The sequence below is a fragment of the Pseudorca crassidens genome, chromosome 2, assembly GCF_039906515.1.
Source record: "Pseudorca crassidens isolate mPseCra1 chromosome 2, mPseCra1.hap1, whole genome shotgun sequence".
NCBI classification, from domain to species: domain Eukaryota; kingdom Metazoa; phylum Chordata; class Mammalia; order Artiodactyla; family Delphinidae; genus Pseudorca; species Pseudorca crassidens.
The window spans coordinates 14,677,999-14,698,153 of record NC_090297.1 but is presented as its reverse complement, the minus strand read 5'-3'; the positions used below and the strand labels follow the sequence as shown (position 1 = coordinate 14,698,153).

Here is a 20,155-nt window from a genome sequence, read left to right as displayed (position 1 = left end):
GCACATTAAAACTTGACGAGTGCTACTCTTTGGGGTTTTGTACCTAGTTCCATCTTGGGGGGCGACTCCCCATGCCACCAGCAAGCAGTACTCCAGACACCAGCAGGGTGTCCTACAATTCACCTACAAGCCTGACACTCTACCCGGAGATAGCATCAGATCCCACAGGTTCAGGGCTCAGTCCCACAAGACTGCCTGCCCTCCTCCCTCCCCTGAGACACACCTTCCAATGCTAGTGGCATGTCCAGGTTGTCCCCTGTGCTTCTGACCTACTGGCTACAAATCAGAGGTTCCCATGACCCCCTACTTGGGTTCGATTAATTTGCTAGAGCTGCTCACAGAACTCAGGAAACCCGTTTACTCATTAGTTTGCAGATTTATTCCAAGGGACATTTAAAGGTTACGAATCAACAGCCAGATGGAGAGATCCACGGGGCGAGGTCTCAAACAAGGGAGCTTCGTTCTCGTGGAGTTTTGGGGCCCCTGGAAGCATTTTGGTTCCCCAGCCTGGAAGCTGATTCCCGTCTTCCGTGGGGTTTTGTGGAGACTTCATTACATAGGCGTGATGATTAACTCACTAGCAGTCGGTGATTGATTCAGCCTCCAGCCCTTCTCCCCTGCCTGGAAATAGAGATAGGACTAAAAGTTCCACCCCTCTATTTATGGTTGGTTCCCCTGGCAACCAGCCCCCATGCTTAGGTACTTTCCAAAAGTCACCTCATTAACGTAAACCCAGTTGTGGTGGAAAGGGGCTTGTTATGAGTGACAAGGCACCCATTTCACCTTTATGGCCCTGAAGCGATTGATTTCAGGAACTGAGGACAAGAGACCAAATATAACAAAAGATGCTCCCATTGCTCTTATCGCCCAGGAAATTCCAAGGGTTTGGGAGCTGTGAGCCCGGAACCATGGATAAAGAGCAGATGTACGTGAGAAATGTATTTTGGTCATCCGAATGACCAAACTGTGTATTTCTTATAAATCACAGTATCACAGCTGCTGTGTGCCTTTCTCTTGCCCATCTTTGGCTTAGGTGTCATGAGCAGCCCATCTTCAAGGTGTCCCTTCCAGGTGTGTGAGGTGAGCTGGGAGCTTGGACTGGAAGGTGCCGCCTCCCCTGGAGCAGACTTGTCTTCACTTCTGCTTCACGTGCTGCTTGAAGCTTCTGAGCAGGTTGAAGCCCCTCGTTTAAGAGTCCTGTTTAGGACTTTTAACAGCCCCACCCCAAGGGAAGGCCTTAACCCTGTGCTGGTGCAGGGCAGTGGTGTCTTCGTGTGACAGGAAGAGGAAGCACAGACAGGTGGCTTGGCCTGAGTCTCCTGTGAGACTTGGCCTCAGAGAAGCCGGTGCTGGCTGCAGTGCAGCATCCTCAGAAGGGCCTCAGGAGGGAGCCTTCCTTGGCAGAGGTGACCGTTGCCATCCTCATCCTGGGAGTGCCTGACTGCATGAGGGTTCCTTTTAATATCAAAATGGCTTTTTCAGTAAGATAATAATTACGCTTTTCATAACCATTAATTTTTTAGTAGCTCTTTTAAGTGCAGTCACAGAAGCATCTCCGTGCACTTGAACAGTAGAAGTGCAAGGCAGGTGCCTGGGCCGCGTGTCGGAGCCTCACACTCTCCGTGCAGAACCTGCACCACCTCTGCCGTGTCACGGGGCCTGGAGCCGCAGGGGATCTCGGGGGTCCCCTTCTCTGGCCTCTGGGCAGAGCTGTCCCCACACCGTCCCAGAGGCTAGTGCTCACTGGGCAGAGACCATCCTTTTGCATGGAAATGGGCCCTCGTCTTCCAGGAACCACTGACCAGGGAGGGGCCGCCGGACCCCAGGCAGCTGGCTCCCTCGCAGCCGTCCTCCCCGACACCCTGCCACCTGGGGAGTGGTGGAAAGTCCTAAACCCGTATCCGGAAACTGTTTCCTGCATCACTTACCGCTCCGAACTGTTTATAATTCCACCCAGTTTACAGTGACCTGGACAAATATTTAATCCTCAGCCTTCCTAAGAGTTTAGATCAGAGCTGCCAGCCCACGGCCAGGGTCTGGGCTTGCTGTGAGCAGCGCCCGCTGCCAAGCCAAACGCGGGCCTGTGGAGCGGCCGTCCTCAGCGCAGCGCGCGGGCCGCGGGCCTGTTGGGATCGCCTGTGCTCTTGGGCTTTCATGAGGAAATTGATGCTTCTGTCATCATCCTCGTGGCCGGTCGCATAACTCATCTGAGGTGCATTAAATCTGGGGCTGGTCTCCAAAGTAAGTAACTGCAAAAGGAGGGGCAGGGAAGCAATGAGGGTGACAAATCTAAGTTAATGATGTGTAGCTTCTGCACATACAGGGGGAATGAGGGTTGCGGGTTTAGCTGTTTGTCCCAGATGAGCCTTGGGAAAACATCTCTTGTTCTCTTGGATGGGAGGCGAAGGGGTTCCAGGAAAGCTTAGCAGATCAGCGATCCAGAGTGAACACGTGTGGTAATGTGGGCTGTCTCTGTTGATTGCGTTGTCAACAGCATAGTGATCGCTCCCATTTAGCAGGTGAGCAAACTGAGGTTCAGGCTATTAAGTAATTTGCTGTGGTGACTTACCTAAGTAGCAGGCAGAGCTGGGATGTGAACCCAGATTTGTCTGCCTGGAAGAAAAGAAAGCTGCATTCTGCCGCACTGCATTTTTTTGGTCTTAATCTGTCCCGTATCTGTAGGCCTGGCATTTAAGAGATGCTCAGTAAGCGTTTGCACAGAAATGCGTTGAGCAGTCAGGACACTGCCCTGCGGGCGCCCAGGAGCATTCCCTTGGCAGCCCCTCGAGCAGCGTGGGCAGCAGCAGTGGGCCAGTGGCCCCAGGAACAGGCCCTGTGGCGAGTGGGGCCAGAACCACAGAGTCCAGTGGAGGCGCCAGGCCTCCCTGGAGTGTGCTCAGCAGCGCCACATTTTGGGTGCCTCTTGCCGGAACCCAAGTGACCACATGAGACGCCTTCACCACCAGAGGTAGTGTGGAGGGTTTTAAGATTTTTTAAGTAGTCAACTGATCTGATCAGATTTGTGACTTCAAAGGATGGCCCCAGCGGTGGCTGCAGTGACCAGCCCGTGGCCGGGTGGTCAGTGAAGGAGCCTCAAGGCAGGAAATAACAAGGAAGGGCAGAGGCAGGAGGAGTAGAGGAGGGACGGGTTGGAGACGTCTTGGGGTGACCCCAGGGTGTGAGTGCTGGGCTCAGGTGGGTCTTCCTCGCTCGAGTTCCTCCAGTAAGCGGTACTTGCTGTGACCCAGGCGTAATGGCAGCTCCACACTCACTTGCACACTCACACCTTCCCACGTGTGTCAGGAGGGAAGGGGCCATCTCACCAGGCCCACAGTGCCAGGCCCCGACCCTGGCAGCCATCCTAGCCAGCGGTCAGGAGCGCCCAGCCAGGCCGAGGACTCCCAGCTCTCCCGTTTCCATCCAGCTCATACTGGCCACCCCGCAGCTGCACAGGCCGGGGGCACCCCTCCCTGGCACGATCCCCAGGGCTCCCCCACTTTCCTGCTTCCTGTGCCTGTCCTGGGAAGGGCCATGGCTTGGGCTTGGCGGAATTTCCCTCCAGGAGTCCCTTTCCCTGGCTCCCCAGGCTTTGCCTCCATCTTCTCCTCTCTCAAGGCCCCCTCACCGCCTTTTTTTTTTTTTTTAATTTTATTTTTGGCTGTGTTGGGTCTTCGTTGCTGCACGTGGGCTTTCTCTAGGTGCGGCGAGCGGGACTACTCTTCGTTGCAGTGTGCGGGCTTCTCATTGCGGTGGCTTCTCTTGTTGCGGAGCACGGGCTCTAGGCACGCGGGCTTCAGTAGCTGTGGCTCGCAGGCTCTAGAGCGCAGGCTCAGTAGTTGTGGCACATGGGCTTCATTGCTCCGCAGCATGTGGGATCTTCCTGGACCAGGGATCGAGCCCGTGTCCCCTGCATTGGCAGGCGGATTCTTAACCACTGCACCACCAGGGAAGCCTCTCTCACTGACTTTCTTACCGCTCTCGGTAAATGTACTGGAGCTACATTTCACACCTCATTGTGACCTGGGCTGTGGAGATGCCCCAGGGGCTCAGACCAAGGCTCCCTCACCCATCTCCTCCACTCTGGCCTTTTGTCCACCTACACCCCCCCCCCCCGCCCCCCGCCAAAAGACGTCTCTTCGGGACGTCCCTGGAAAGCAAGCAGAGAAAGTGTTTTGGCAGATCCCTGCAGCTGTGGGAGGCAAGGTGAGTGCCGTCTTCGCAGAGGCTCATCACGGCCAATCCTTGAGGGCAGGAGGGCAGCAGCTGCCACCTGGGCCCCGGTGGGAAGGCTGCTTTCCGCAGGCCAAGTACCAACGCGCTGAAAAGGAAGTTGCACTGAGAGGTCACTTCTGTGTGACAGCTGGAGGCGTGGGAAAGAGGCAAGACTGCGAATCTCGGGAAGGAGATCCAAGGTTTCCAGTCTGGGGCCGGGCGCTGCAGATGTTCATTTGACATTTTTTTCCGACTAAATATTTAGAAGCAGAGGTGGAATGTCCTGTGGAGCTGGGATGTGAGGGCGGACACTCGGAAGGCGAGCTCTCCCCCCGGCTCAGCACCGGGCTCCCTGTGATGTATCTTCGAGCAGTGAGACTCCAGCTGAGGCACCTGCCCGCGTGTTAATGCAGGGAAATCCTCTTTGACTCGCGCTTGGCAGTCAGGCAAGGCGGCATGTTGCAGGGGGAAGAGCCCATGGCCTTCCCTCCAGATGTGGGGAACAGAGGGGTCCGGGCCAAACTTGGGGTGGCTCAGGGAGGACTTTCTTACCCAGGGAGGCCCAGCTCCAGGTGCTCCCTTGTTCCCTGAGGTTCCTGGGTTCAGGGGTGGAGAGGCTTGAGTGGCGTGGCTTCTAGGGATGCTTTGGTGTACGTCCGGTGACCTGGGGCGGAATGACCCAGCCTGTTCGAGAGAGAGAGCTGGTGTGAGGCTGCCTCCCTGTGCCCATCCCCCGCTAGGAAGGTCGGGCAGGCGAGGAACAAGGAACAGAGCAGACATCCGAAAAAGGGAAGGGTTGGGGGAAGGCAGGCGGGTGAGGCAGGGATGAAACTGCTCGGAATTTCTGAGCCCTGGACTGCGGTTTGTTCTTGAGTTTTCCGGTAAAGAACGTGGGTGAAGTTGAGAAAATGGAGCAGTCTCCTGGAAGAAAACAGGTTTTGGAATCCTCCAGACCTTGGTTCAGATCCTAGCCCAGTCTCTTTCCAGCTGTGCGACCTGGACGAACCACTTCCCTTCTCTGAAATTCAGCACTTTCACCATCGAGCTTAATAATGCCCATTTGGAAAGATGGTTGTAGAGCAGAAATAAAAAAACATTTTGACACACGGGTTATGCCCAATAAATAATAGCTGTTAACTGCTACTACCACCTGTCACGCAAGCAGAGACTTTTCCATCTTCTAGAATGTATACAGTTTTAGGCTCAGTTAAATTTTTCCTAAACTGGGCAAACCAAACCTTCCTTGAGAGGCTGTCTGACCACTGTCTTCTGGCTTGACAGCGTGTTACATCCTGGCCTCACAGCTGCGCTCTGACCCGGAGCCCAGCCCAGTTACTAGGAGGAGCCAGGCCGGGGAGAGTCCCGGGAGCGGAGCTGCCGTTTAGCAGGCGCCATTCTGGGCCTGGTGCACGTATTAGGTTCTCCGGTGCAGGGCAGAGGCAAGGAAGGCCCTCGCCCCCCAGGGCTCCAGAGCAGCAGCCGTTAGACGGGGCTGGCTTCCTGCAGGTCCCCACCCTCCGGGCTCTGCTCACGTTTTCCCTTTTGAGGAAAATGACCTGCTCTCTACACACTCACCTGTGTCCTCCACGTCGCCGGGCCACGGAGAGGAGCGGAGGTGCTTGATGGGGACAGGCGGGCTGCTCTCTTGACTCCAGACTCTGTTGGAACCACCTTGTGGAACATCTGTGCGACCACAGCACATGAAAATGTTCTCCTCTGGCATCCCCTCTATAAGGATGTAATAATACCTGCGGTGCAAAAATAGTTCTACTTTTGGCAGACCAGCTTTGCCAGCGAGCTGACCCTGACCAGGTGTGAAGGGAGTCGGCAGGGTGCGGGCAGGGGGGCCGTGGAGGCATGTCTGTGTGCCGGGCCTCTGCCCCAACCCCGGCCCACCCTCTTCCTTCCCTTCCCCTGGCCCTGCTGGGCGTTTGCCTTGGGCTCAGATTCCCTGCCTCAAGCTTCGTGGCCCCTTGTGTCCTCCCTGGGAGTCGGTCTGCTCCTGGGGGAGGCTCACCCGCCCTGGCCCCCATGCCCAGACCTCCTTTATCTTTGAGTGCCCAGCATTTCCAGCCTTTTCCTTTGTTGGAGGATGGCTCTTGATTCTGAAGCAGAGATGATACCCCAGAGGTCGGATATCTGATGTGACTTTGCTTCCCTGATGGCCCTGAGCCCTTTGCCACCAGTTCTGGCCTCAACTTTGCGTGGTTGGTGCGCGTTTAAAATGGGGCCCTCACTGAGCTTCAGAGCCTCACTGCTTCCCTGGGGTTGCCAGGAGTCTGCCGTCTGCGTGGAGCTGGGGAGGCAGAGAGGCCAGTTTGTGGAAGGACATAATTCATTTGGGTCAGACCCCCCCCCCCGCAGGCCTCTCCTTGCCCGGAAGAGCAGCCCTGAGCTGCCGTCTGGCCGGGCACAGAAACCTCTTCCACGTGGGAGGAGAGGACACTCAGTGCCAGCGTGTCGGTGTCCAAAAATGCCTTTTAAGAATGGGTAGGCAGGGCTTCCCTGGTGGCGCAGTGGTTGAGAGTCCACCTGTCGATGCAGGGGACACGGGTTCGTGCCCCGGTCCGGGAAGATCCGACATGCCGTGGAGGGGCTGGGTCCGTGAGCCATGGCCGCTGAGCCTGCACGTCCGGAGCCTGTGCTCCGCAACGGGAAAGGCCACAGCAGTGAGAGGCCCGCGTACCAAAAAAAAAAAAATGGGTAGGCAAGCGCCGTCCTTGCTCAGGGCGGAGCGCGGTCCCAGCCCCTGTGCAACGTGCACACGCTCCAGTCGTCGTGGCCGCAGGGTTTTGCTCAGGGCCCGGCATGTCCCACAAACGCCACGGCGCTGCCCAGGGTGGGGTGCTCATCCACCTGAAACGGTGGGGTGTGACTTCACTTTGAAGTTGGTGGGCACGCTCACCTCCTGTTTTGTGTCAACCCCTGAGCGAGACTCCCCAGGATCACTGGCCAGAGTGCCCGGGGTGGCTCAGGGCCCGGTGTTGGGGGCAGAGCAGCCGATCGTTTAGCATCTCACTCAGTCTCTCCTGTTTGGCCAGCCCTCAGCCAAACGGTCTTGCCAGAACCAGGCGTCTTCACTCTCAGACTTAGTCTCCTGACTTTGAAAGGGCCTTGCAAGGCTGTGGGTTCCAGACCATCTCTCTACTCCAGATCCCCCTCTTGTAGCATCTTGACAAATGGCCACCCCGTTTCTCCCCAGACACCTGCAGGGACCCAGGGCTCATTGCTCTGTGAGCAGATGCAGATATAATAACAGAGAGCTCCGTCGCCCCTTGGCAATGACATGGATTGCCGGACATGCCCCTGCTGGACAGCCGGGCCCTCAGAGCATGGCCAGGACCTCCCGAGTCTTTCCCCTCCCGGCCTGAGATATCCAAATTCTTTCCCATTTCTTGGGGTCAGGGTGTTCAGACCTTTTAAGCAGAAGGACTCCAGTTTGCCCACGGCTCTCTGAAAACCCAGACTGCATCCAGCCCTGTGGACGTGGCTGGGCTGGGACGGAATGGGGGGCCCTCCCTCAGCAAGTGACGCAGCCTCGCCCCTGCAGCTTTGTTGCGTGATGGGGGGCGCGCCGCCCCTGAGCTGGGCTCCAGTAATATAGTTTCCTTTTGGTCCCGTCACATTCTTGTCAAGCTTGAAATCACCTGAAACCCACAAGTCTCTTCACTGGGCTTGTTCCTCATTTTGTTCTCGGTGAGGTTAGTGTTTGAGCCAAAGCAGGTGATTTGCGTTTGCCCTGGTGAAGGCAGTCAGCACGCTGGGGCTGGAGGAGCAGAGCTGCGGGGTCAGGCGGGGCTGTCAGCTGGGCAGAGCACCTGACACCTTTAAGCTTTGGCTTCCTCGGCTTTAAAGTGGTTCTTAGGAGGACCAGGTGGAGTGAGGTCGCTGCCGCCAGGGAGTGCTGTGCTCTGCAGCTGACCCGTGTCTCGGGGTCTCATCACCTCCACCCTTGATGCTGGCAGTAGAATCCCATGAACCCTCTGCGCTGTGCCTTTCTTTAAGTCCTGGACAAACAGGTAGACCCAGGGCCAGGTAGAGAATCGTGCGAGATGCCCTGGAGGCCACCCTGGGAACATGAGCGGGCTGTCGTCCAGCCTCGGCCACAGGATCTTGGATGGGAACCTGCCACAGTGATGTGATCTTAGAGGAGCCCTCTGTTCTTCAGCCCAGCGTCCCCATCTCAGTAGGAAATTGGAGAGGCTCGCAGCAGATCGTGTTCCTAGCGAGCCCGTGCTGGCTCCTGGAGTATCTGATGTGAAAGTGCGCCAGCAGATGGTTTTTTTTAACGGTCCCATCAGAAATTGTTGTCTGGGTCAGTGTCAAGCCAGTGTTTAATCTCCAACTCCACCCTTCCTTCTGTTACGGAAGTGGGGTCAGCCTCTGCCCTCCGCCAGTGTTCTGGCACCTCTGAAGTGTGCCGTAACTTCTCAGGGATGTCTCTGTCACAGAATCGGATTTTTCTGACCCTGAAACTTAATCATTTAAAGCGACTTGGTTCTCTCCTCCCATCTGCGGCTTTGTCTCCCTCCTAACTGGGTCTTTTCTACCTTTCCCAGCCTGGAAGTCACTCTCCCTAATGGGTAAGAGAAGTAAAAGCAGGTGAGACTGGGCAGAGGCCTTTAGCCTCCGAACAGACGCACCCCAAGCATCTGCCCCGTTCTTCCGGTGCTGAAGGTAGTTAACCTTCCACCTTTGCCCTGCTGTTTTCACTGGTCTGAATTCACCTTGAGCTCTCGCCTTCCTGATCCAGTTCCTGCCTTCTCATGCTGTTTCTTGGTTGCCTATTTCAGCTTCCAGATTTTTTTGTGTTTTTTTAAACTTTGTATTTTATATTGGAGTATAGCTGATTAACAGCGTTGTGATAGTTCCAGGTGCACAGCAAAGCGACTCAACCATACGTATACATGTATCCATTCTCCCCCAGACTGCCTCAGCTTCCAGATTTTATTTCAGTAACAGTGGTGAGGGACTTCCCTGGTGGTCCAGTGGTAAAGAATCCGCTTTACAATGCAGGGGACGCGGGTTCAATCCCCGGTCAGGGAACTAAGATCCCACATGCCGTGGGGCATCTAAGCCCGCACGTTGCAACTACTGAGCTCACGCACCTCAACTAGAGAGCCTGCGTGCCGCTAACTACAGAGCCCACCCACCCTGGAGCCTGCTCACACCACAACTAGAGAGAAGCCCGCATGCTGCAACGAAGAGCCCCCGTGCTACAACTGAGACCCGATGCAGCCAAAAATAAATTAATGAATTAATAATAAATAAATCTTTCTAAATAAATAAATAACAGTGGTGACCGTAGCTACACTTCCACTCGGTTTAAACAGCGTTTATGCACTTAGCACTCTGCTAGGCACCTGTGAAGTGTAAAACAGGTACATACATCTGCCCTTAAGGAATGTATAATCTTGTGAGGGAAGTAAGCCTTAAACATAGGGTGGAAGTTGGGGGAGAGCTGCGCGTGCGTCATGACTCAGCGCTCGTGTCAGGGTCATCAGTGCCTTCTCCCCTCCCTGCCCCCTTTCCTTTTAATACTCAGAGTACTGATCACTGGGCCGGAACTGGCTCGCTGGGTCCCACCTCCTCTTAAACCCCCTCTGTCGTAACCAGGGATGCGGATTGAGATTCTCTTGTTCAAGTTCCACACGGTCACTCGGCCGGCCCTGCAGCCTCACACAGTAGAAGGAATGTAGGCTTGGAAGTAAGCATGGCTTTGACCCAGGCTCTGCTGTCACTCCCTGTGTGACCTTGGGCAGGTCACCCCATCTGTCTGAGCCTCGGAGTCTCCTGACACCCGGGTTGCCGGTCCCTCCCTCCGTAGCTGCCACACAGGCACGGCAGCGGCACGGCACTTTGGGGGCTCATCTGCGACATCAGGCCCCAAGCTGAGCCTGTGCCTGGCAGGGGTGGTCACCTGCGCCCTCCCTGCTGTGGGCTGTGGAGGTGGAGGTGGGGTGTGCTCCACAAGGGCGGAGCGAGACTCTCCCCTGGAAGCGGGGCCTCGGGGCTTCTGCGGGCCGGACTGTCTGCGACCTGAAACTTGGGTTGCTTTGTGCTGGGGCTCCCTCACTGGAAAAGTGGCCTTCAACCCCCGCCAGCCGGCCCCGGGCCTGCCAGCAGGGAGAACGGGCCCTGGGCCCTCACCCGGCTCTCTGACCTAGAGGAACATTCTGTCTCTTTGCAGATGGAGAAGGATGAAACCGTGAGCGACTGCTCCCCGCACATAGCCAACATCGGGCGCCTGGTCGAGGTGAGTGGGCCTCCTGCTGCCGCGGTTCGCCTCCGCCGCATGGGACGTTCGCCCCTGGAGCCCGGCCGCCGGGCTCCCGTGCTGCTCCCTCGCAGCTCCACAGCAGCCAGCAGCGCATTTCTCATGTTTTGCCCTGGCCTCGTGTTTCCTGAGCCTTCTGATTTGGATGCAAGCAGGGCCCAGCTCCAGAGGCACCCCCTCTACTGTCCCCCAAATACATGCACCCTGAAGACTCAGCTCGGGAGGCCCTAAGTCCTGCTCCCCCCGTCCAGTGGGTGCGAGCAGAGACCTGAGCTCAGACGGGAAGCAGATCCGGGAACACCAGTGGGCTCTGGAGGGGGAGCTTGAACTACCCCTCAGCTCCCCCTTCCCCACGCCACCTGGAAGAAGGGGGTGCACGGGGTTGTTCACAGAGCTGGGGGGAGGGCTGGCGGGTGGTTGAGTGGGGTGGGCCAGCTCCCAGTGAGGGTCAGCCTGGGACACCGGGACTTGGTACTGGCGTCCTGGGCGCCAGGATGGGGAGGCGCTCAGGGCACACACTCACGTGCCTCCACCCTGCGGTCACAGCGGGGACTGCGGGGGCGCGGGCGGGAGGAGGGAGGGCGTTCCCGTCAGTCTCACCGGCCTCCTTTTCCAGGACATGGAAAATAAAATCAGAAGTACGCTGAATGAGATCTACTTTGGAAAAACAAAGGACATCGTTAATGGGCTAAGGTAATGTACCCCAAAGCACGGGCTTTGGGACCAAAAAGATGTGGATTTGAATCCTAGGTCACTGCTTAAGAGCTCTATGGCCTTGGGCCTCTGTTTCCTCCTTTGTAAGCCAGGGCTGAGGTATCTATCCTCCTTATACGGTTGTTAATGCAGGTTTTGCAAGGGTAGAGCCCGGCATACAGTGTGTACTCAGGATAGATGTGGGAATCAGAGTAGACTTGCACCATTTCTGTTTCCTGGGGCCCATTCACCCTAACAACATCGGTGCCCTTGTCCCTGGAGTCACCTCTCGGTCCCTCAGGCTGAGTCCCACCTAAAGAATCTGCCCGGCCCCTTTGGCTCCTGGGCCTGAGGATACCTCCAGATCAGACCCTAAGACGCAGGAGGGCATGACACCACCGGCCTCTGGTTGGCTGGTTTCCAGGGCAGCAGAGTGTCCCACAGAAAGAGCCCCCCGACCTGCTGCTTTCTGGAGAGGGACCCGCCACCCTGGGGTGCTCTCAGGGCTGTTGGCCGCCCCTCCCCACACGTCTTGTGCCCTCGGTTCTTCAGCGTCGGCCCCAGTGAAGGCCAAAGGGGGCTCAGGGGCTCGCTGGGTCCTCAAGGTCATGGTGGGCAGGGTAGGAGGCCAGAGCCCCTTTGGGGGGGCGGGTAGTGGAGGCCGCTGTGGAGCGAGACGGGCCTTGGAGTTGGGAGGCCGGGATCTCATGCAGCCTCTGTCAGCCAGAGCCGTGTGACCTTCGACCAGGGATGACTCCCAGTGGCCCTCCGGCCATCCAGGAGCAGGACTGCCGAAGGGAGGGGGTGGGATGGAGGCCGGTGTGCGGCCCTACACCACCACGCGGGTCCAGGGGCTAACGCTCTGCCCGTGGTTTCCTGTAATCCCCCACTGTGGACAGATCTCCTTTGGGAACAAGGAGAGGCAGGAAGCAGCTCTGGTTTGTGAATCTGTCCAGGAGACAAATGTTTTAGTCTTTCACTCATAGGGTTTTAAAAGATGGGGCCCACTTTGGACTCATCATCTTTCTGATTTCCTCCCTGCCTGTGGGGAACGTGGTCTGGCCCCCAGTGGGTTTTATTCCACCCCCAGAGCATTGCTGTCCTCTGGCTGTTGAGCCTGGGGCCCCTGAGCCAGCCACACAGCCGCCTGGCCTGCAGGGTCCCCGGGCGTTGGCTGACAAATCGGAGAAGGCCGCGAAGAGCCTGCGGGGTGTGGCCTGAGCCCCTGAAAGCCGCGACCGCCGCCCGCAGGAGCCCCGCGGCAGAGCCTCCCCACCACAGCCCCGAGCGGCAGCGGCCTCTCTCTGCCTGTGTGTGCCCAGCACGTCCTCTCAGCTGTCGCCCCTCGTGCTCCTGGGTCTCGTCCTCCCCTGCCGCTGCACTCACCTCTGCACACTCTCTGTAGATCTGTTGACGTTATCCCCGACAACCCCAAGTTCCTGCAGCTGCAGAGGGAGCTTTCCCAAGTGCTGACGCAGCGCCAGATCCACATCCAGCCTGATAATTAAGCCGCTCCAGGTACCCTGCCTGAGAGGCCTGAGCGCCGCCCCACTAAACGGGACTCACCAGCCGCCGGGCCCCGCCGGACCCTTAAACACCACTAACCCCGTGTCCGCGGCTGGGAGCAGCCCCCTTAACGTGCACACTCATCCCGCCCCGCGTTACACGGACCTCAATCACGTGTGCGGTGTGTGTGCTTTGCACTCTGGGCGGGGCCGCGTGTGAGGGCGGGCCGTCTGGGCTTCTGCCCCTGAGCAGGCCGGGCATCGCCGGGCATCACCGTCGCCTCTCCGGCAGGAGCCGCTCGCCTGCGCCGCTCCCAGTGGCCTCCCGCTTGGCCGGTGGCTTTGGCGGCCTCTGCTGTGTGTGCAGCCGGGGCTTCGCCAGCTGTCCACCAAGGATCCCAGAAGCCAGATGAGCCCCCTTCTCTGTGGGAGATTGACTGGGGCTAGCCGACCTAAAAGGGGGCGGTGTATCGCCCTGAGTCTGAGGATGGAACACAGAGTGCGGCTGTAACCCCCGGGCCGGGCCTGGTACCCCCAAGACCGGGTGCCGCTGGAGCCGCCGGGACCGGCATAACCCTCTGCCCCGGCGAGCTGCAGCTGTCCTCCTAAATGCCTTACGCCGATAGAGGGGCAGCAGTCTGGCTGTAGACGATGGCCAAGGACCATGACTTGAGCTAGTGACAGATACAGATGTGTGAAAGCAGTCAGCATCCCCGGAGAGGAGCAGGGAAACTGGTTTTAATAAGAGGCGTTTGGAAACCCAGCTGGGCAGGGCTGTAGGGCCTGGGCTTAGGGGCTTCTTCCCAGGCCCAGGGGCTGGACTCGGAGACCCTGACCCGGAAGAGGCCCAGTGGGGGGGACAGAGGTGGGGCGCCTGTGCAGCCAGGCGGAGCGGCTCTTCTGCAGCCGTGGGACCGCAGCACAGTCTGGTGTGTGTGTGTGCGTCAGGCCTGGGGCGTCTGTCAGCCTCCAGCCTCACGCTCGGACCGTTACACTCCCATCAGAGCATTAAGAAAGCCCCTTTTAAGGCGTTCCATGTGGTGCAGTTTCCTTTCCAGCCCCTCAGCTTTTAGGGTGGGTCTAGAATCTTCTGGATCCCTCACCTCGGCTAGTCCTGTGGCCACCCACTGGAGGCTTTCTGACATAGATCCCCTGCAGCAGTGGGCAGCCTGGCACCTTCTGTCCAGGACAGGCCCTCCTTCCCACCTCCAGGCATTGGTTCCGAGCTGCTTGGCAGTGACCTTCCCGAGCTCCTTTCCCTAAACGAGGGTCCTGCTCCTTGCACCTCCAGCCGTTCCAAGCCTGACCTCCTGTTCCTTACCTGGTTCTAACTCTGGAAATTTCTCCTTTGGGGCGGTAGCGGGGGGCTGGGTACAGCCCAGGCCTGGCGTGCTCCTTCCCAGAAGAGCCAGCACCCAGTCGGGCCGGGGTGCCGTGGGAGCCACCACTCCGCCCACCGCATCCTCCCGCTGGGCAAGTTAGCCTCCCACTGGGAGCTTTCCAGAAGCCCGTGGTGGGCTGGCTGAGGTTTGCAGCCCGAGGGCCACCAGGGCCGGTGCCTGAGCCTTCCTTCGGCCGTCGCAGAGCAGAGCAAACGCTCAGAAAAGTGTATTCAGCGGCATCAACCAAAAATGTCAGCGTTTCTCGTGGGAATTTTTGTAGCTGCGCATAGACTCTTTCAAAGCCTCGTCTCTGCCTCCTCCTTCACCGTCTCGAGGGCACTTCCCATGACGTCTCCAGGACTCAGTAGCCAGAATTCCACGTGGGATGCTCCTGGGTCCTGCTTCATTGCATTTCACCCATATTCGGTGGGGGGGGGGGGATTATTTTTTGGTCTCTCCTTCCCATTCTGTTTCACGGCCAGTGCGTGTCAAGCGTGACATTCCCGTGGCTCCACAGCATTCCTGCAAGGTAGCCTTCCACTCTTTCCTTCCACTGCTTTGAAACTGTTGGGAAGTTTATAAATAGTTTAGTAAGTTCCTGGTTAGCCCACACATCGAGGAAATCTGACAAAGTGATCATTAAGGTCATTGCCAGGAGCATTTCTCTGAGCCTCAGTTTCCTCATCTGTAAATTGGGAATAATGCTCAGACCCCTCCAGAATGCTTGTGAGAGTGAAGTGTGCCTGAGAAGCACTCTGTAAACTGTACAACCTCTACAAAGGTTAGCTGTCGTTCGCTCAGTCTAACCTGTGCGTAAGTGCACTCCCGTGAACATTTCCCCACAAATTCAGGATTTGACAGCAGCGACCCAGGGCCACTTACCTGTCCCCTCCTGCCTCTTGAAGTTCAGGCTGAGGGATTTTCTTGGCCAAGTTAACAGCTGATGGTGCCTTGCAGCCGAAGCCTAAAAGTGCCTGCCCGCAGGTGCTGCCCAGGCAGTGGGCTCAGACGTCCGAGGTGCCGGTTCCTAATGCTCGCCGGGTGGCCAGCCCTGCACCCTGTGCTTTGTAACGGGGTCCTTATCTCTCGACCTCTGGCCTGAGTCCACAGCTGGGCTGAAGCACAGACGGTCTCTGCTGTGGCGTGCTTGGAGGCCCACTTCTGCTTCAGGCTGACACTGGGATCTGTGCCCCAGAGTCCGGGTCATGCCCAGCCTGGTGCAGAGGTGGGCCGTGGCCTCCCCCGCGGGGCCGGCCTCGGGCTCTGGGCCCCTCTGCCCCCTCCGCACAGCTTGCAGCTCGCACTCCCAGAGGATGGGGAAGGGGGCATCCAGCCCAGTGACCCGGCCCCTCGCCCTGGATGCACCGGCAGGGCAGCCCTCGGCCCCTCGCCGCTGCACTCTTCCTGTTCAGCCTGCTAATGACAATTCTTCTCCCCGGACAGGTCTGTGCAGACTTTTGCAGACAAATCAAAACAAGAAGCTCTTAAGAACGACCTGGTGGAGGCTTTGAAGAGAAAGCAGCAGTGTTAAGCCTCTTCTTCCCAACTAACCGGACACGCTGCCGTGCGCTCACTAGATTCCTTTCTTAGAAACTCGTTTTCTGCTCCCTCCCTCGTCCCTTCCCTCCCCCCCCAGGTCACACAACAACTTGCATCACCACTGCACAGCGCCATCTCTCCCTGAGAATAAACCCTATAAACACCCTTCTTGTCTCTGAGGCCTACTTCCCACCACATTTTGCTATCAAAACTCAGTATTTCCATAGAAACCATGTTTTCTGTTTGCCCCAGCCCCCCCGTCTCTCCACCACCACCCATTTATAGGCATAAAATACACTGTCTGTCTGCCTCCCTTCCCTCCCACCCTTTTGTTACATTGGTGTAAAAAATGTAAAACAAAAAAATTTTATGAAATAACTGTGGTGTGTGAAAGATAGAAGAAAAACTGGAAATCTGATTCCACGTGTGTTTGGGAGTTGCTTGGGGTTGGGGGTTGGCGGGGACAGGGGACAGCTCTGGGAGAAAGGAGAGGTGGCCCTCAGCGTCGTCCCGCACGCCTGGCCCCTGTCCCGCGGAGACCACACGGTGGGGGGCGGGGACCTGCGGACCGTCCTGCTCTTCTGGCCAGGTGCTTTTCTGTCAATTTTTATGGAATGCAAAAGGAGTTTTTGTTTTATTTTGTTTTTTTGTAAAGCTTAAAAAAAAATCTACATCTTATACTTGAGCTTCCATACTTAAAAAAAAAAAAGGAAAAAAAGAACAAAAAAATAAATAAAAAGAAACTGGGATGCAGTTAGCACTGGCCTTGTGTTCTTTCTTGCCTGCCTTGCTGTCCAAGCATGTGTGAGCTCGGCTGGGAGGGCTGACCCCAGTGGGGGCGTGGGGCCCACGTGGTGAGCGAGCAGGGGGTCCTTGCAGATCTCCAGTGGCTTCTCTGGGCCCCCGCTCCGCGCAGACCCTGCCCCACCTGTCCTGAACAGCTGGGGCCATCCCATCATCAGGTGTGATGGGATGGGGGCTCTCCCCCCCTTTCATTTCAGCAAACACCTGCTCTGCGCAGGCATGTCCACACTCGTCCCACGCCATCTTCACGGCCCTGGGTGACATGGGCAAACAGGTTGGGGTTAACGTGCCCAAGGTCCCTCCGAGCTGTAGTCCGTGCTCTCCCGGCTGACACCAGGGCAGCTTGGCAGGGCAGTAGGGCCCACACCCCGGCGAAGCCCCTCTGGTTTGAGGTACCTGGGTCCCTGACACGCCTGTCCCCGAATCCTTGGGCCCAGCTCCTCTCTGCATGGTCTGATGAGAAAGTTCCCAGATGTGGCACATCTTTACTGAGTGCAGAGTACCACTGAGATAGAGGTGGGGAACAGGAGAGACACCTGCGTGCAGTTCCTTTCAAGGACCTTCAGGTGGAGATGAGGGAGGCGGACAGGTGAAGGCCGGAGCTCAGTCAGTGGACCCAGAGCCCTTCTCCAATGGAAATGACATCCTCGTGGTAGAGTGCTTGGCACAGATAAATGAGTTCATGTTTATCAGGTGTTCGATCACGTGACCAAAATAACAATTGGAAGCCAGAAATTGTGACTGTGATGTATGCCAGGACTGATCTTACTCTTCTAAAATCTTCCATCACTGGAAGAGCCATCACTGCTGTCTTTTGCTGCTAAGTCAGGCCAGTGAGCTTAGGGACACTGGGCCTTGAGACCGGGTTTCCTCAGTGAGGGGCAGCCGGACCCAAGTGGCAGAAGAGGAGTGTGTGCCCCTGGCTCGGGGCCACCTCCCAGCTGGTCCTTTCCCTGCTCTGTGGGACCCTACCCGCCCGAGGGGTGGCGTAGGCCTTGTGGACCTGTTCATGGCCCCTCTTGCTTCTCTGGTGCCACCCCCTTCCCGCAGCCTCGGTGCAGTGTGGCCGTGGCGTTCCCTCATCCCCACCGGGTGACCCACAATAGGCCAGTTACGATGCTCTCTCTGGAGAGACTGATGCTGAAACAGTGCCATTTCATTCCCACCAGGAATGATTCCTGGAGCTGTAGTGCCTGTCCTGTCCTTCCAGACACCGATGGCTCACCTCTTAACCTTCCCTCCTGTGAGCCCACAGCCGGCCAAGAGCCTCTGCTGCTTGCTTAGCAAGTGGGCTTCTGCTCCTGGGAACCAGTGAGCCCTAAAGAGGCTGGAAGAAAAAGGGCACCTGTGTCCAGCATCTGCTGAGCCAGTCACTGGGCCTGGGGGCGGCCTTTGCTCTGAAGCCTCAGAACAAGCAGAGGCAGACAGCCTGCTCCCACTGGGCTATGCGGCCTGGAACTAAGATCACACATGCCATGAGTGGCAAAAAAAAAAAAAAAAAAAAATCCCAGGTTCGCTAAGTAACCAAGGGGACCCTGGGCTGGGAGGGCCTGGGGCCGGGCACTGAGGCTGGGTCTGTGGGCTAGTCCTTCTTTGTAGATGCCACCTGCCTGCCCCCCACCTTGAGGTTTGGGGTGCCCCAGGCATTCTCATAGATGGCATCTCATTCAATAGCTAACACGTAAATACCATATGCTATCACTCACATGTGGAATCTAACTTTTAAAAAGATGCAAATGAACTTATTTACAAAACAAAGATATCGAAAACAAACTTAACAGTTACCAAAGGGGAGGAATAAATCAGGAGCTTGGGGTGAACATACACATACTACTATACATAAGACAGATAACCAACAAGGACCTACTGTATAACACAGGGAACTCTATTCAGTGTTCTGTGATAACCTATATGAGAAAAGAATCTAAAAAAAGAATGTACATGTATAACAATCACTTTGCTGTACCCCTGAAACTAACACAACATTGTAAACCAACTATACTCCAATAAAATTAAAATTTTTTTTTAAAAAAGTAGCTAAGGGACTTCCCTGGTGGCACAGTGGTTAGGAATCCGCCTGCCAATGCAGGGGACACGGGTTCAAGCCCTGGTCCAGGAAGATCCCACGTGCCGCGGAGCAACTAAGCCCGTGCGCCACAACTACTGAACCTGTGCTCTAGAGCCCGCGAGTCACAACTGCTGAGCCCACGTGCCACAACTACTGAAGCCCACACACCCAGAGCCCGTGCTCTTCAACAAGAGAGGCCACCGCAATGAGAAGCCCACACACCACAACGAAGAACAGCCCCCGTTCACCACAACTAGAGAAAAGCCCACGTGCAGCAACAAAGACCCAACACAGCCAAATAAATAAATTAACTAAAAAATAAAAATAGCTGACATGTAAAACCGCCAAGGCAGGGATCTTTGGGGGTGACTGGCCCAGCCTCCTGCTCCCCGTGTGGGTCCCCAGGGAGAAATCCTCCTGGACCAGTTACCAGGGCAACTGGTAAGTGCAGAGCCTGGGCCTGAAACCAAAATGCTAGGTCCACACTTCAGGCGGGAGGAAGGTTCTCATCCCTTCAGGCCACACCTAGAGGTGAAGGCCCTACCAACGCTTGCCTGCAGCCAGGGGAGAAAGGCAGTCCACCCAGGACCTTGCACCTCAGGGACCCCACCAGCCGGTAAGCACGGCCCAGTCCGGACAGTGGAATTGACTGATGGTCACACTGGCCCTTCTGCTCTATGGGAGGAACACGGGGAGGGTCCCAGTACTGGTGGACACGCTGATGAGCCTTCACCCGGCACGACAGGCTTGCGAGCCTGTCCCGTTTACCCACTGCCACGACGTCCTCCATCAGGCAGGGCGTGCCAGTGTCTCCCCCATCGGACTGGGGCTTTCATGAGGAGGAAGGAACCACAGCTCTCGGCAGACTGGGTGGCGCCTGCCAGCAAGAGCCATCACCCCATCACCCCCACCAGGGCAGGGGCTGTGACAGCTCGTTCTTTCTTCCCCACCCAGCTCGAGCCCAGGCCCACACCTGGGTTCACACTGCCAAGCTGAGCCCCCAGGTCCTCAGGCCGGGAGGGCACTCAGCCAGGTCACGGCCCTGGGTAGAGCCAGATCCTGGCTGCAAAGGGCACTGAGCCAGCTGGGGCAGGCGTGGGCCCTGGGGGTGGGAGGCACCATTCGGAACAGTGGGGAGGGGGCCCCCGAGGACAAGGGTGAGGCTGGACGGCACCCGGCCTGAAGCCCTGGACCCCCCGCCAAGGGTGGAGGCAGGGATGGGACTCCGAGGGCCAGGTGTGGGATGGCCCCCGCAGCTGAGGGACCTCATGTGGATAGAACAGCTGCCACTCATAGCTGGGGGACCTTGGGGAAGCTGCTTAGTTCCTCAGAGCCTGTTTTCCCATCTGTCATGTGGCTGTGATGACTGCACCTGCGCCACCTACCGCAGTGGGGGTTGTGGGGACCAAGCGAGGGTACAGCCCAGCCCCGCCCCGCACACAGGAAGTGCTCAATAAACGTCAACTGCAGGCCAGGTGACACCCAGGGTTCTGCAGGCCCGCCCAGGACAGGGCTGAGGCGCTGCACCCCACTCGCCCCACTGCCCAACTGAACCTCAGAGGCGCCCCCCTCCCTGGCCTCCCCAGACCCCCATTCCCTCCTCCTCTTCCCCCAACCAAACCAGGTCACCTGCTGTGAGCGCTGGTGGCTGGCCCTGCCCCCACCATCCTGTCCT

At 57.4% G+C, this 20,155-nt stretch overlaps 1 protein-coding gene across 3 annotated transcripts in view; it reads left to right on the top strand.

The window, feature by feature from the left end:
* Nucleotides 1-16,365, top strand: part of CAPZB (capping actin protein of muscle Z-line subunit beta) — a 136,430-nt gene extending 120,065 nt beyond the window's left edge. For 2 of the 3 annotated variants that reach the window (XM_067722336.1, XM_067722320.1), the window contains exons 7-10: nucleotides 10,403-10,468; nucleotides 11,106-11,182; nucleotides 12,588-12,700; nucleotides 15,513-16,365. In XM_067722336.1, the coding sequence (XP_067578437.1) occupies nucleotides 10,403-10,468; nucleotides 11,106-11,182; nucleotides 12,588-12,690 (246 nt within the window). In that variant the 3' untranslated portion in view covers nucleotides 12,691-12,700; nucleotides 15,513-16,365. The remainder of the gene's footprint in view (nucleotides 1-10,402; nucleotides 10,469-11,105; nucleotides 11,183-12,587; nucleotides 12,701-15,512) is intronic. The other variant, XM_067722330.1, reaches the window with a different exon arrangement.
* Nucleotides 16,366-20,155: the final 3,790 nt, after the last annotated feature.